Source organism: Melospiza melodia, chromosome 3, assembly GCF_035770615.1.
Source record: "Melospiza melodia melodia isolate bMelMel2 chromosome 3, bMelMel2.pri, whole genome shotgun sequence".
NCBI lineage: Eukaryota > Metazoa > Chordata > Aves > Passeriformes > Passerellidae > Melospiza > Melospiza melodia.
The window spans coordinates 121,427,744-121,442,845 of NC_086196.1; the positions used below are offsets into that span (position 1 = coordinate 121,427,744).

Sequence of the window (15,102 nt, forward strand, 5' to 3'; positions counted from 1 at the left end):
GCCTACCAACCCTGGTTAGAAATTAGGGCATGTTTTTAGACATGAGCGTGAGAGTAGGCACTGGAACAATGTGCTAAGCTGTCAACTCATCAGCTCTTCAGTCCCGGCAGTGTTTCTGTCCAAAAGACAGGTACTGGCCAAATACAAAACACACTCTCACTGCCCCTTCAAAATGGTCCTTGAACACCATGTCAGTTTCATCCCCAAACTTGCAAGAATTTTAGAAGCAGCCAAAACTGGCTGGTTACCGCAGTATTACCTCCTCCATTCCTGTCTTCTCTAGTCCCTGTACACTCTTTGGGGTCAACAGTTCCCATGTCTAGTGGACAGCCGGAGCTTGCTCACTGCAGGCGTCAGGACCACTTTCTGTCACTCAAAGCCTCTCCTTCCCACACCGCTGCTCTGGGACAGCCGCCATCCCTGCTCTTCTCCATGAGCACCCGCACCTGCTTGCTTGTCTCAGAAGCCTTCAGGGGACAGCGCGGTCGCCTCCGGGCCGTGAAATCCCCGCGGGGCGCACCTGCTCGGAGGGTGAACTCCCTCTCCCTCTCCCTCTCCCCTCTGGCACGGCCTGGCCGGTGGCGGGCGGGCCCTGAGCCGCCCCGCCCGACCCGCGGTGCCGGCGGCCGGGCGCTGCCCGGTGCCCGCCGCCAGGGCTGGGCGCGTTTCTTGTGGAAATCCCGGCGCCTCCAGCTCCGCCCCGCGCGTGTCCGTGGGCTGGGGCCGGGCGGGGAGCAGCCCCGGCCGCCGCCGCCCCGCCCCGCCATGCCGCAGCCGTAGGCAGCCGGCGGCCGCTCGCAGCCCTCGGCCTCCGCGGCCTCCGGGCCGATGGGCAGCCTGCTGAGCGGGGTCAGCTTCAAGGAGCCCACCACGGTGGAGGACTGCGACTCCACCTGGGAGACCGACTCGGAGCCCGAGGCGGCGGAGCCGCGGCGGCAGGAGGGGGTGTGCGCCGCCGCGGGAGGCGGGGAAGAGCCGCCCGAGCCGCCCGCCGCCGACTGCCGGCCCGGGGAGCCGCCGCCGGCCCCGCCGGCGCAGGAGGACGCGGAGCGGGCAGAGGCGGACGCCGCCAGCCCCGAGCAGGTACCGGCAAGCGCCGGACGCGGCCCCGCCTCGCCCTGCCCTGCCCTGCCCGCGGGCCCGGCGGGCGGGAACGGGCGGACCGAGCCGAGCCGAGCCGAGCCGAGCCGCGGTCCGGGCGGCCCCGCTCCCGCTGCTCTGCGGCACTCGCGGGCCCGCGCTGCTGCCGGCGGCACCTGCCAGCGCCCGGAGCGGCTGGGGATAGCCCAGCGCTGCATCTCCGCTAAGGACGAGCCCGGTTTTATCTCTCCCCACCCCTCCCCTTTCATTATTGGGAGAAAATCGAGGCCTTGGTGTCGTTGACATTCCCGCTGCTGCTGTTTCCAGGGAAGGCTGTGTTATAAATTAATGTGGCCTCTTCATTAAACAGGGTAAAAGTCTGAATATTCGATCCTATGTGGCAATGGAATTGTGACTCCTCGGTGGGTGTGACGAATTTTCAGAGCGAGTTTCTCTTCTTCAGACAGCTTGGTAAATGCCGAGCTTAAAGAAATAAGATGTTCTTTTGACAATAATTTTATGTAGGGTGGAGCAGCTGCGTCTTTTTTTAGGTTGCTAGATATATCGTGTTTTGTTTGAGAGACCAAACAAAATTAAGTAAGCCTAAGTGCCTTTCCCGTTTCTGCTTGTTACATGGTGATGCTAGTGCCGGATAACCAAGTGTCAAGGGGTGTGTCTTGTTCAAGCAAGTGTGTTTTGCCTGCAGGTATGGTCAAAGCTGGTTTTGTGAAAGGAGGAAGGAACATAGTTGCTTGTTTGACATTAGTGTACAGTTGATAAGCCGTAGGATGGGCAGTAAGAATGGCAAATGCCCAGTGCAGTCCCAGAGAACTTCCTCTTTTAAGCTTGACTTTAACCTATTACGTGTATTGCAAGGAGTAGAATGAAATATTTTTAGTAACTATTTTCCACAGGGTGCAATAGTAGCAATTAAGTCTATGTACACGACTTTTTTTTGTTTGTTTGGTGGGTTTTTTTAAAATAGTGGTGGCGTCTCTGTGTCTCTGCATTTTCAAGATCAGTTACTTATTTCATCTTGTATTAGCACTTGCCAGATTACTTTGAAGTCTTGCATTTAGAAATGACAATCAGACTTGATTTAGCTCAAATTCAGCCTCTTTGGAAGGACAATACGTAGTCTTGCTTTTGTATTTTAGACTAATTATTTTAACTTATGTTTAAAGTGTGTTGTGTAAGTATTGAGCAGGGAAATTTTCAGTGTTTGACGAAACAGCAGACAAATACATGCACTTATGTTTGTTTACATTGCTGAAACCCATAATGAAAAGTAATTATTTGAATATTATACAAGTATGCTATTTAGGGGGTTTGTGTATGATTATTATCTGCTTTCTGTTTCAGAGTGGTGATGGAGCTGAGCTGACAGCCAAGCCAAAGAGAAGCTTCTACGCAGCAAGAGATTTATACAAGTACCGACACCAGTATCCAGTAAGAACATTTTATGGTTTAAAATTGTCTTTTCAATAAAAAAACATTCTAAAACCTTTGTGTTGAACAACACAAAGTACAAGAAATGAGAACCAAAAAGTGATACACAAACCAAAAAGCTGAGACACAACATATGCGAGTGGGAGGGAAATAATGTCTTTTCATCCCAGGCAAACAGGCAAGCACATGATATGTGTAAGCCTGGGAAGTGTGGATGGTGCCCAGGAAAAGGCTTATGCCTTGGATATCAAAGATATCAAAGATCATAAAATTTGCCTGACTGATTATTTGTCTCTCAAGTTCCTTGAGACTGAAGGGGGAGGGTGCTGCTATGCTTGCTGCTGCCTCAGTAGGAGAAGGTACCAGCCAGAAAGAATTTTCAGATCCTTAAACTGAGTCTTTAAGTGCATGACTAGAACTCTGTGGTTCCTAAAACTCTGAATTTTTTTGTCCTTAAATTATTCAAAGAGCCTAATATCACTTTCTGGATAGTCTTGGTAGGTTTTTGTGGGCTGGTAATGTCCTGTTTCCTTTCTTTTAGCAGAACTTTAAAGATCTTCGGTATCAAAATGACTTGTGCAATCTCCGGTTTTACAAAAACAAAATCCCATTTAAACCTGATGGTGAGTAATCTGCCACAATAACCGTGATACCAAAAGAATGATCACTAATGACAGTAGCAAATTGAAACAGTGGTGATAATTAAGACAAATTAAAGGTGTATGTAATATATTGAACATGAACCTCCCATGTTGGAGTAGCACATTGATAACACGAGAGCAGTTTGTGCTTAGAACAGAGTTAGCTTTCACTCTAGGGAGGTGGTGCTTTTCTTAGACATTATCAGCATGAAGTAGTACAAGGCGTTGTTAGTACCACTGTTTGTGGCAGTACCTTTTAGTAAACAAAGATAAAGTTCTTCCACTATATTGCACCAACTTGCTGTTTGAATAGGAGTGGCAGTGATCTATGGGGATAACCCTGGAATTGTGTAAAGGGAAAAAATGTGCTTTAATCTTTTGTGTTATTATTGTAATCCCAATAATAAAGCCATTTCTCAGTGTCCTTAGTGGTTCTGGTAGTGGAGCAAGAACCTCATATGCAGCATTCTGCACAAACACAGGAGAAGCTGAAAGATGACAAGCCCTACTCTAGAGAGTTTGCAGTTGACATATGAGAGACAACAGGATAGCAGACAGATGGAGAAGCAGGAGGAGGCAATAAAGCAGTCTTGGTTAGGGTGATAGACAGGAGTCTCAGCACATGAGAGCTTAGCCATTAGCAAAAAAGACAAACTGAAGCCAAAAATAAGATTTTCTGAATTTTAAAAGAACGGTGACAAGGTTACTTTGAAGGTATTTGCCAAAGGATGCTCTCAGCATGAGAGTGATTTGGTAGGAAATAGTGAAGTGCATGTTGGAGTGCAGAAGGAGTGAGATGTGTAGGCTGCCTCTGAGGCAGGATCCTGTTGGAAGCAGGATCAGTCTCATAGCAACAAATGGGTTCTGATAAGGTAGTGAGGGACAGGTCACAAAGGCTTTGGAAGGGAAGGTGTGTAGTTTTTGTTTGATGTTACAGAGCAAGGTTTCACAATGGAAGAATGCAAAGCAAAAAAAGCAGGTCTGTATAAAAAAGTAACAGTCTAGAAAGATGATCTTCCCAGCATTCAGGGTAGCTGCATTCAGCAGCATTCAGGGTAGGTGTAAGCATGACAAGAAAGCACTTTTCAAGGTCAGGGAAAAAAGTTGAGATGCAAAGTGTGAGAGTTCAGATAGGAAGCTGGTTGGAAAGGAATGTTACACAGAAGGTTGTAAAAATGTACACACTGAAAAGTTGAAGATGAGAACTGTTTATAGACAAGATAGCAGTAATACCCTTAGCAAGTGAGAAGATAACTCAGGTTGTGAAAGAAAGATAAGACTTTCGCTTTAGCTGACTTGTGCTTTATCTAGATACCCATAGACAGATGCTTTTAGTCAGTTTTAGCTTGACTGGAAGAACAGGTGGGTCTGGGAATTGCCAGTAAAGAAGTAGCAGATTTGGGAGACATTACACAGAGAACAGATATAGAAAGAAAGCTAAGGGCAGTGAGGTCGGTGTGAACCTGGGGACCATATGGCTCTGAAACTAAAAGACAGAAATGGTTATGGGGAAGAGCTCCTTTAAAGGTCCAAAATGAAGGAGCAGTTCAAGAGGATTAGCTATGAAAAGAGATAGTCATGAAAGCTGTAGGAGGGCTTCCCTCCCAAAATTTGTAAAGAGTAACATTTCTCTTAGTATTGTAGGAGAAAACCACAGTTAGTAATGTCAAAGGTAGCTGATAAGCCATGGAGGCTGACATGTTGTTGGCTGTGAACTCTGGCTATGCATAAGTTTGTTTCCATTCAGAATGGAAAGGAGTAACCACCACCTTGACCCAAGTCTGTGGATCTGTGAGAGTGTTTGGAGGGAGTCTTAGCTACCAGGTTAAGGACTGAATTAATGGAGAATGTTGTTTAAAAATCCCAAAACATTTCTAGTGCAATACTAGATGTGAAGTTTAGTCCCATGACCTACAGATTTATTTTGTGGTTCTGGATCAGAGCTGGCCTGTTTGTCTCTCTGCCCTGGGTCTGAGCAGCAAGTTTTCCAATACTTGAAATATAGGTTGGATATGATGCAGTGATAGTGAAGGTCCTCTTTCCAAGGTCCTTTTCCAGCTTTTCCTACACTAGAAACCCCATGTACTTACCAGCCCCTTAGCCTAGCTGCTTTTTTCACTTCTTAGATAAAAGTATCAAATGTGTCCTCCTTTGCCATTTAGACCCAAATGGAAAATTTCACTGGGTGAAGAGGCATCTTTAATGTATAGTAGGAGACTATCTACATGGGGCTTTGGGATTTTTAGGTTGCTCCTATGCTATTTGGCTTTGGGAGGTGCTGTGCAGCAGTACTGAAACTGTTATTGGTTTCAGAGTAGAAACAGACAAACACAGTGCTCATTCATGGAAAGATATTGTACAGCTTTGGGAATAAGGACCATCCTTTTATGTATTTTGTATATCTGTGTAGTACCTGGAAAAGTGCCCTGGCCCGTGACTGATTCCATGAGCAGTGTTGTGCTTGGCCACTATTAACTGAGAAAGATTTCCCAATCATAATGGTATTTGCAGCTTCCAAGGTATTAGATATCCCTGGTATGGGAGATTTCCTAAAGAGTTGAGGCTTTCTTCTATGAAGATTAGATAGATAGATAGATAGATACATAGATGGATGGATAGCTGCAGAGTTTTATCTTGTAAAATCAATGACGGGTGATTCACAGTGCAGTGTCTTATGGGAGCAGTTTGTTAATTCCCAGTCAGTGTGATAAAGGGATCTATGACATGAGAATTCTTCTATATATTTTACATAGGTTGCTGTCACATTCCTTCACTTTTTGGTAACTCAGTATAAGTCAATTTGTTTTGTTTATATTGACATTTTATAAGTACCTTATTTTTTAATTAGGTTTTAGTAACTAAATTATTTTTGAATTAAAATTAATTTATGGCTGCAATAGACCTTATTTCACATAGTATATGAAAGACAAAGTATGTGTTCTGTCATTATTTTAACATGCTGGTTTTGATGGCTACCTAACAGTTTTTCAAATTATTTTTATGCAGGGGTTTATATTGAAGAAGTCCTAAATAAATGGAAAGGAGACTATGAAAAACTGGAACATAACCACACTTACATACAGTGGTTGGTTAATTATTACCTATTTCTGTTTCAAAGCATTAATTTGATTAAGCATTCTTATACTGAGCCATAATGCACTTCTTCTTTTAACAGGCTTTTTCCACTAAGGGAACAAGGTCTGAACTTCTATGCTAAAGAATTAACTACATATGAAATTGAGGTAATTCAAATATTGAGCTCCATACAAACCATCACTGTAATTTTAATATATAACTGCTTTTCGTAATGTAGAGTTGTCTTATACAATGCAGAAGTACTTGCTTTAGTGCCATTAAGAATTTCAGACATACTCTTACATATTCTTTGTCCATTAGGAATTCAAGAAAACAAAAGAAGCAATTAGAAGATTCCTTTTGGCTTATAAAATGATGTTGGAGTTTTTTGGAATAAAACTAATTGATAAAACTGGAAATGTAGCACGAGCTTCTAACTGGCAAGAAAGATTTCAGCATTTGAATGAGTAAGTAATGACATTCACTTCACTTGCTAGAATTGCTATAGAATCTCTTTATCCTTTTCTTTTTTAGAGAAAGCAAAGATATTTTTTCCAAAGACTGCCAGGAAAAAAAAGGGAAAAATAAATAGTTGATGCCTGGTTTGTGCTTCTTTCTGTATGTTCCTCTTTCCCCTTTTTTTGATTTTTCTTCTCACTCATTGCCAGTTGGACTGACATCATTGAATTCCTTGAAAATACAATTTTAGATGGTGCTGAAGAAGATCCCAGCTTCAAACTAATTTGTCATGGTACTGAATTTGTTTTCACCCAATCCCAAAGTGCTGCTTCTCACTTAGGAAAAAACAAGTGACTTGTCTTTGTATTTACATTTCTTTTTGAGAAAGATTAAATTCTCCACACCTTTATGAAAGTTAAGTAAAAAGATTTCCCTCCCTCCTCAAAACATGAAATACTTTGTATTTAATTTTTTTTAATTGAAATGCTGATCTGGAAAGGTTTAAACATGTTACGTCAAGCCTTGGCCCAATGTTCAGTAAATTATATCAGTTGCTTTACATTGGTATTGTGTGGATCCTAAGTTTGTACTGAATTTTGTCTCATACAGATTAATTGTACCAAAACCTCTTTTCAGATTCTCTGCTCACTTCCTAATATCTCTGAGCTTAGAGCTGCAGGATGTTTTCTTGCAGCATTTTGTTCTCCTGTCATGATAAAAACTTGTAGGTACAGTTCTGATGGATTCCAGGTGAATAGTGAGAATAATTTGTTAATAATTTTACATTAACATTGTATGAACCAATATGCATGTGGGCTCAGACTCAGGCCACAGATAAAACAGGTTTTCAGGAAGTCCAGATGTTACTGCATGCTTTCACTCCTGTTCTTTCCAGTGAGTAGCTTCAGTTTTAAGTCAGGATTTGGGACTCTGTGCCTAATTTTATCCATCTAATCTAAAATTCAAACATAAAAGTTCTACTGCATACTAAGGTGTGCTTCACAAGGGAAAGGCCTTTTCACAAGCACTTGCAGAAGACAATTAGTTCCTTTTCTCTTTGATATTTCCTACAACAGTGGCACTTACTCTCCAGAGGTGCCTGTTTTTCCCCCAGCCCTGACTGTATCAGTAGTGCAGGTGCTAGTCTAGACTGGAGACCCAGCTTTTAAATACCCTGAGTGAAGTGCAGTGAGCCCTGTTCCATAGCTGCACCATGAATACACTACAAACCCTTTTGTTTACAAAGAGACTGGGTTTTCTCTCCAGAAGGAGAACAGCATAGAATCATTAAAAAACCTCTGGGGTCATTGAGTCCAATCTTTGACCAAACACCACCATATCAAATAAACCATAGCACTAAGTGCCACATCTGCTCATCTTTTGAACACTTCCAGGGATGATGTTTCCACCACTTCTCTGGGCAGCCTGTTACAATGCTTAACTACTCTTTCAGGGAAAAAATTTTCCTCCTGCCCAACCTGAACTTCAGCTTGGTGCAACCTGAGGCTGTTTCCCCTTGTCCTGCCAGTTGTTGCCTTGGACAAGAAGCCAACCCCCCCTTGCCACAGCCTCTTTTCAGGCAGTTGTAGAGAGCAATAAGGTCTCCCCTGAGCCTTTGTTGCTCCAAAATAAAGAACCCCACTACCTTTAGCTGCTCCTCATAGGACTTACAGCTTCCAGACCCTTCACCAGCTTTGTTGCCCTTCTCATACAGCAGAAGGAATCAAAATCAGTACGTTTGATTTTATTTGCTCTCAGCTCTCTCCCCCAGTGCTTTTCACAAACACTAATTTTCACTCACAACATCCTAGCAGAGGAGGTGCTAGTAAGCTTCAGCAGCTTTGAGAAAATATAGGAAGTCTGAAGTACATATCTGAAGTGATAAAAAGGACTGAGGAGTTGCAGTTCCTGTTCCGTATTTGTAAGTGGTTTTTTTTCCTGATTCAATAGAATTTTTTTTACCCATTTCTTTCAAAGGTCTCAACATAACTACTTGAGAATCACTCGAATTCTGAAAAGCCTTGGTGAACTTGGATATGAGAGTTTCAAATCTCCCCTGGTAAAATTTATTCTGCATGAAGCTCTTGTGGAAGATACCATTCCCAACATTAAGCAAAGTGCTCTAGAATATTTTGTGTATACTATTAGAGACAGAAGAGAAAGGAGGAAACTGCTGAGATTTGCCCAGCAACATTATACACCCTCAGAGCATTTTATCTGGGGACCTCCAAGAAGACAGAAGTCAGAGGGAAGCAAAGCAAGTAAAAAGCCAGCATCTCCAGTTTCCATTCCCAATAGTCATATTTCTAAGCATAAGAAACCAAAAGAGCCTAAGAATACATCAGCAAGTGGAAGCTCAGCAAGTAAAATAACTGAAGAAAGAAAGGTAGAATTCACAAAAAATGGGGAAGAAAATGATCAGGATGAACAAGAAGTGAACTGTGATGCTGTTAGGCAGAACAACAGTGAAAAGAACAGTGACACTGATACCAGTCAACTTTCAAAATCAGAAGAAATTAATAATTCAGATAGAAAGGAGGACGCTTCTTATTCCAAAAAAGATGATGAAAATCTGAACAATGACTGTGGAAATCACCCAGATGTTATAGAGGAAGATTTATGTAACACTGAGAATTCTTCAAATGACCCGTCAACAGATCTACAAGATAACCTTGATAAGGATACACTTTCAGGGGGGACCACCACAGAAACTAAGGATGAGCTCAAACCATGAGTCTGAGATTTTAAAAATCCTTGTTTCACTTTAAATGAAGCAAAATTATTCATTGCTTGTTAATTTTGGTTGAAATTTCCATCTAGCGTTAGTTTACAAGACTATGCTTGTTGTAAATGCATCAGATTAGGCTTCTGGTAGGTTAATGAATTTTGGTTTTTTTCAATCTCAGTTTATCAGCAGTCAGCCAGGTGTATCTCTTTAAAACAATTGTGCATATTGAAAGCTAAGAAATTCATTATGTTTTCCAGACAGATTGCACAGAAAAGCGTATCTACTTTTTAAAATTCATCCAATATTGAAAAAAAATAAAGTGTAACAACTAAAAAGCCTTGGAACATCAAAATTTTAAATTTCCTTTAAACTTGCTTTAAGTTTTGTTTTCCATTTAGGAAATTACTAGAAATTATTTCAAAACCACAGTGTTTTACCCTAGTGGTCACATTTTTAGGAACCATGGTGGTGATTAATAGCAGTATTTGCACAGTATCTTTTAGCTTAGATTAGCATCTTTGTTGGAGGCACTTAACAATTGATAGCATATATCATGTCCTGTACAGCTGGGAATCACTGTATATTGAATAAAAGTTTTAACTTAAGAGAAACTGTATCCATAGTTTTTGGATACAAGGGAAGCTGCACTTTAGACTTCTTTTAGTCCCTGTTAAATTCTCTCTTCTCTTGACTCATTTGTTACAACTAATCTGGGAGGGGGGATCTCTTTGATCTCTCAAATTTGGTCTCAGTTTGAAAGCTCTCTGTTACTCAGCTGTAACAAGATGACTCCCCCAGCTGAGTTCAGCACCTGGAAAGCCTCTGAAGAGCTGAAGAGCAGTGTCTTTATCACAGAGCACTGCCGTATCAGCAAAGCCATCAGAGAAAAGGTCACCAGGCATGGCAAGTTGGGTCTCACTCGAGCTTCAATGTTTCCTGGCCAGTTTTGGGTAGAATCTGCACAATGCAATCACCTGTCACTGGTCTCAGAGACAAATGCAGTCCTGATACTTCTTTCCAGCTGTCTGTTCCCTTTCTTTGCTCTCTATCAGAAGTCTCTCACAGTTTTATGTTACTTTGGTAAGCAATGTAAACTTAAGGCAGGTCAGTCTGTTGGCTGGGCTGGAGCCCATCAAGTAAGATTTTCACTGTTAAGATCTTTCCCAGCTTCTACCAAAGAGCTGTCTGCTCTCCCTGAGTAGCTGCTTCTGATTTTCTGCTGCTCAAGTCAAATGATAGTACCCAGCAAGTTAGTTGTGCAGAATATGAATTTAAAAATAATGCAGGTGCAAGTCAGACTTCCTACAGTTCTAAAATTCTCTAAAACTTCTGTATGTATTTTCTGTTTAAAAGTGTACATATTATCCACTGCCTTTAATGTATTGCTGATTAAATGTTACAAGGCAAGAGGCTGACCACAGTTTGAGAGTCAAAATGCTACAGGACTTTTTTCAAGTCTTATAACTCTAAATTATGAAGTTTTCAGGGGTTTAGGAGCATAGACAAAATGTCTTGTGTTCTGTTTTGCTAATGCCCATCATGGCAATCCATCATCCATTTTTTTCTCCAGTAGCGCTAGTTCTTGGGATCAAATAGAGGCAGTTAGGGGTCTTGGTACCTATGGAAAAAAATTAGACTCTTTCCATCCTAAAGAAGCAGAGAAGAAGGAAGATGTATTTCTTCTTCTGTGCTGACTTGTGAGGAAAGGAACTTATATACATGAATTGTTTTTTAGGGTAATCCAGATCATTCAAGTTAGCATTAAGTTTGTCTGAGCAGAAATGCCCAAAGAATTCCAGCCACCACCTATTTAAGGCCAGAAAGATCCTGAGAAGCCTTTCACAATTCCCTGGACATGAACTGGGATCCCCTTGTTCGTGTTTGCCTCTGACCTTCAGAACAGAAGGGGAAGGAGGTGCTGTGATAGAACTGGTCTGTGTAGTTGAGGACTCTGCCCCTCCACATATGCAAGGGGAGGACACTTCATTTTCTGCCTATGACTTCTTCAGTCTTGAGTGCCTAACTGTGCAAACTTCATGGAGTTGTTCTTACATCGCTATTTTTTGAGTATCACAGGGAAAATTGGTACCTTGTGTATAAGGAGCATAACTATAGCATAAGAAGCTATACAGAGCCTTCAATTTATGAACTGTAGTATTAATGTTAGACACTTTACAGAAAATGCAGAGTATGGATGTGAAATAAGGGATGACAGAAATGTTATTATATTTACAGTGTAATTTGACTGAACATCAATGACCTCAGGAGATCTTTTGTCTACTGAATTAAAAAAGGAGAAATCTTGCCCTGATTTTAAACAAAGTTCTTGGGATGTGCATCCAGAAGATTACTCTGCAGTATTCCATTATCATGACACATCTCTCACTTCAACATGCTTACTGGTTCAATGTTCATAAGTATTTAAAATACTTTTAATCTGACAGAGCTGTCTGCATTAAGGGGCCAAGGTATCTGAAAATATTGCCAAGAACTTTGGTACTTACACCTATATTAACTCTGCAATGTTTGGGGTTTTTTTTAGTCTGCAACTCAATATATTTCTCTCAGTTTTCATAGAGGAGTAGTGGCACATCAGTTGCTTACAAAGACCTATGGGGACTATGTAAGTGAGGGGTTTTGTGTCAGGTGGGCTCCTGCACTCTCTAATCCTTGTTTTACCGCTTTATCAACAGAATTACTCCCATGGGACACTTCAGCTTTAACTAACAAATTCTGCTCTATGTAAAATGTGACAGTTTCTCATTCTTTTAATAGAGGAATTGTTTCTTCTGATTTTGCAAGTTCTTAAAAGAAGGATTTATTGCAGGGCAATCATACAGCATAGCATCCCATTGAGATTTGTGAGTATCAAGTGGGTGCACTGTATGCATTTTTGTTACAGAATCATGGCCTTAGCAACCAGAAGCACCCCGTGCTTGAAGTTTCTAAGTATTGGTTTTCAGGTTTACAGTATATATACAGTATATGTGTGTTGAAATGATTGTATTCTCATAGATGCCAGTGCATAGGTGGTTAACCATTACTTCACTAACTGAGGGTATGCAAAGAAAGTCAAGTCATTTGCTTACTGTTAAATTTCTTTTTGTCTTGCTGTATGCTTAAGTATTCAGGGATTTCCGTGTACTTACAGTAGTGTATTTTGGCCCAGTGTTAGACTAGAATCTGAGCTGTTCATATGTTAATTGAACAGAACCTTCCATATGAAGGTTCTTCCCAAGGAAGTACATCTGAGTAGCCTCTGGTGCTGTTAAGTGGGAGTAGTGTGTACATGCACATAGCTGTGAATTTGATTTTAAGGATCTTATGGCGAGGGGATATGAATGTGCAACTTGGAACAATGTTACTGAGTACACAGATGAGTACACACAAGGCAATCATACAAATCATGCAAAAATGCAGCACTTTAAGGTTAGTTACAGCTCTGTGCCCTACTGTGCCAGACACAAGTGTGCCTCAGTACCTGATACTGTGTTGGTGTAGAGACTGAAGGCTTAGGTGCATGAGGTGTGCAGCACAGACCAGTCAGAGCAGAGGAGTAGTTACATGTGTCCACGTATCTAGGAGCAGGTCTGAGGTCTTTGTGTTCACATTGCTCAAATAAAATCTTGAAGGATGCTAAAAATAAGTGCAATAATCCTTTGAGAGCTGTTCCCTGGCTTGGGTCAGCTCCTCAGTTTCCTGCTCTAAAATTGCAGCACTCTAATGTACTAGGTATTTGTATAACCATTGTTAATATTTCTTGTAACCTAGTGTAAGCCTCTCTGAACTGTTCCAGGATAATTCTAATAATCTGCAGTTGCATATATCTGTACTATATTTAAAGAAGGTTTACAGACCTTAAAAGCTTTGTACAATATTGATGGATGATCCAATGAGGTAAGACAAGTGACATTTACTGGATTTAAATAGAAAACAGCTCTTGTTTGTTTTTAAATAAAATTTATGTCTATCTGTTTAATTGAGAGGTTATTTTACCCCCTTCTTCTTCTGACTGTTGTGATGGTACTGATCACAATTTATAGTTATATATGTTTAGGTGAAAATGTAATTTTTTACACCACACTTTTGCAGGAAACATATCACATTGAATTTCCTTGACAAAAGCTGTATTTATGAATAAGATGCAAGTATGTGAAGCAAGTTTTGCCATTAATAAAAGTGTGACAATATCATGCTGGTTATGTATGTTGTCCTCAGAATTGCCAGTGGGGATCAGAACCAAAGATGTTTCTAGCCTTGTGTCCTGCCTCCAGTGCTGGCCACAAAAATATGCTGTGAAACAAAGAAATTATACAGTGATCCCATTTTTCTGCAGGAATTTTTTTGGTTTTGAACTCGTGGTTTCTTTCTGTCTCTTCGATCCCTTGGCTGTGTTTTCCATGTTTTAATAATGTTTTGTGTGGAGAAGGTGGTCTTTTATTTGTCTCAGATCTGTTTGTTAAAGAATTTCTACTGCATTTGAACTCAGTACTAAAAGGACTGTAAGATGAAGAGTAATCCACTTCAAATCAGTTTTTAAATGCCATGGGAGATTCTAATGACAAAATACCTGTTTAGGCAGGAAATGTCCCGTGTTTCTTCTGTTTTTAGGCAGAAGATGTCTGCTTAGGCAGAAGCTTGTCTTAAGTTGATGACAATGCTAACTTACTAATTCCTTCTGAATACATATTTGCACATAAATCCTTTTGTAGACTAGTGCTAAAAGTGTAAATTAAGTGTTAAAAGTCAGATTCCAGCTGCAGAACAGGGTTGATTTATTTTTTTCTTACCTGTGTAAAAGCAAAATCAGTCAAATGGAAAACCTATTCCTAGCCCACATAGAAGTGAGCTACCTCTGGATTTGGAGCAACCAGCATCAATGAATCTGGCATTGTTATCATGTAGAAGATGGACATCATTCCACATTTTGGTAATTTGTTTTGATATGTGTTCACAGTTCCAATTGTAATTGGAGTAACTGGTCAAAAGGTATTTTTTATGGCTGTCAGAGACTGAAAATGGGTCAAAAAAGGCCTAGGCATATACAACTCCCCTCAACTCACATTATGGTCAACACCACAGTTTCACTATTTACGGATATTTAGATGCAGCTCTCCAAGGGGAGTGCACATTGTGTCTCTGTAATATCTTTGTGCTCAGTGTTGGCTATGAACTGTTTCTTTTCTTGAAAGCTGTGTTCCCTTTTCAGCCCTTGTTCTTAAGTACACTTAGTTAAGACCTTTGGTGAAAGCAAGAATTTAAAGAATAGGTTTATTACATGCTGTATGTAATGGACTACTAAAATGTAGTTGAAAAGCTATAGAGATCAATTCAATAGAGACCTCATTTCTTCTTGGAAATGTGGCTCTCTAATTCTACCATGTTTACAAGTTCAGTGGTGTATTCATCAACTAAAGTTTATTGTGAGATATGCTGAATGTACTTACTACTGTGGCTAACCATGTGAAAATTATTGTTTTGCAGTGAAAAAGGTTATGGCACTTATATTTTTGGGTCCACTGAAGCATGTTTGCTAATCATTTGTTGCTTCTTTTTTTCTGTGTTTTAAGATATTCTACAGTTGTTTGCCCTTTATGCAGTTTGATTTTGGCAACAGATGATTAAGTGTAGTTTTGCACTGATAAAATTTGAAAATATCATAGACTTCAT

The 15,102-nt window shown here is 40.8% G+C and overlaps 1 protein-coding gene across 4 annotated transcripts; it reads left to right on the forward strand.

The window, feature by feature from the left end:
* The first annotated feature begins 782 nt into the window (after window positions 1-782).
* On the forward strand, window positions 783-13,625 carry OGFRL1 (opioid growth factor receptor like 1). Of its 4 annotated transcripts, none has more exons than XM_063152959.1 (7): window positions 783-1,083; window positions 2,443-2,529; window positions 3,071-3,152; window positions 6,177-6,255; window positions 6,346-6,412; window positions 6,567-6,712; window positions 8,682-13,625. In XM_063152959.1, the coding sequence occupies exons 1-7, from the start codon at window positions 829-831 to the stop codon at window positions 9,436-9,438; spliced, it is 1,473 nt and encodes a 490-aa protein (XP_063009029.1). In that variant the 5' UTR covers window positions 783-828; the 3' UTR covers window positions 9,439-13,625. The 4 variants fall into 4 exon arrangements, with proteins under 4 accessions (XP_063009029.1, XP_063009030.1, XP_063009031.1 ...); XM_063152960.1 differs by having other exon boundaries at window positions 784-1,083; window positions 3,074-3,152; XM_063152961.1 differs by lacking the exon at window positions 783-1,083 and adding an exon at window positions 1,461-1,502.
* Window positions 13,626-15,102: the final 1,477 nt, after the last annotated feature.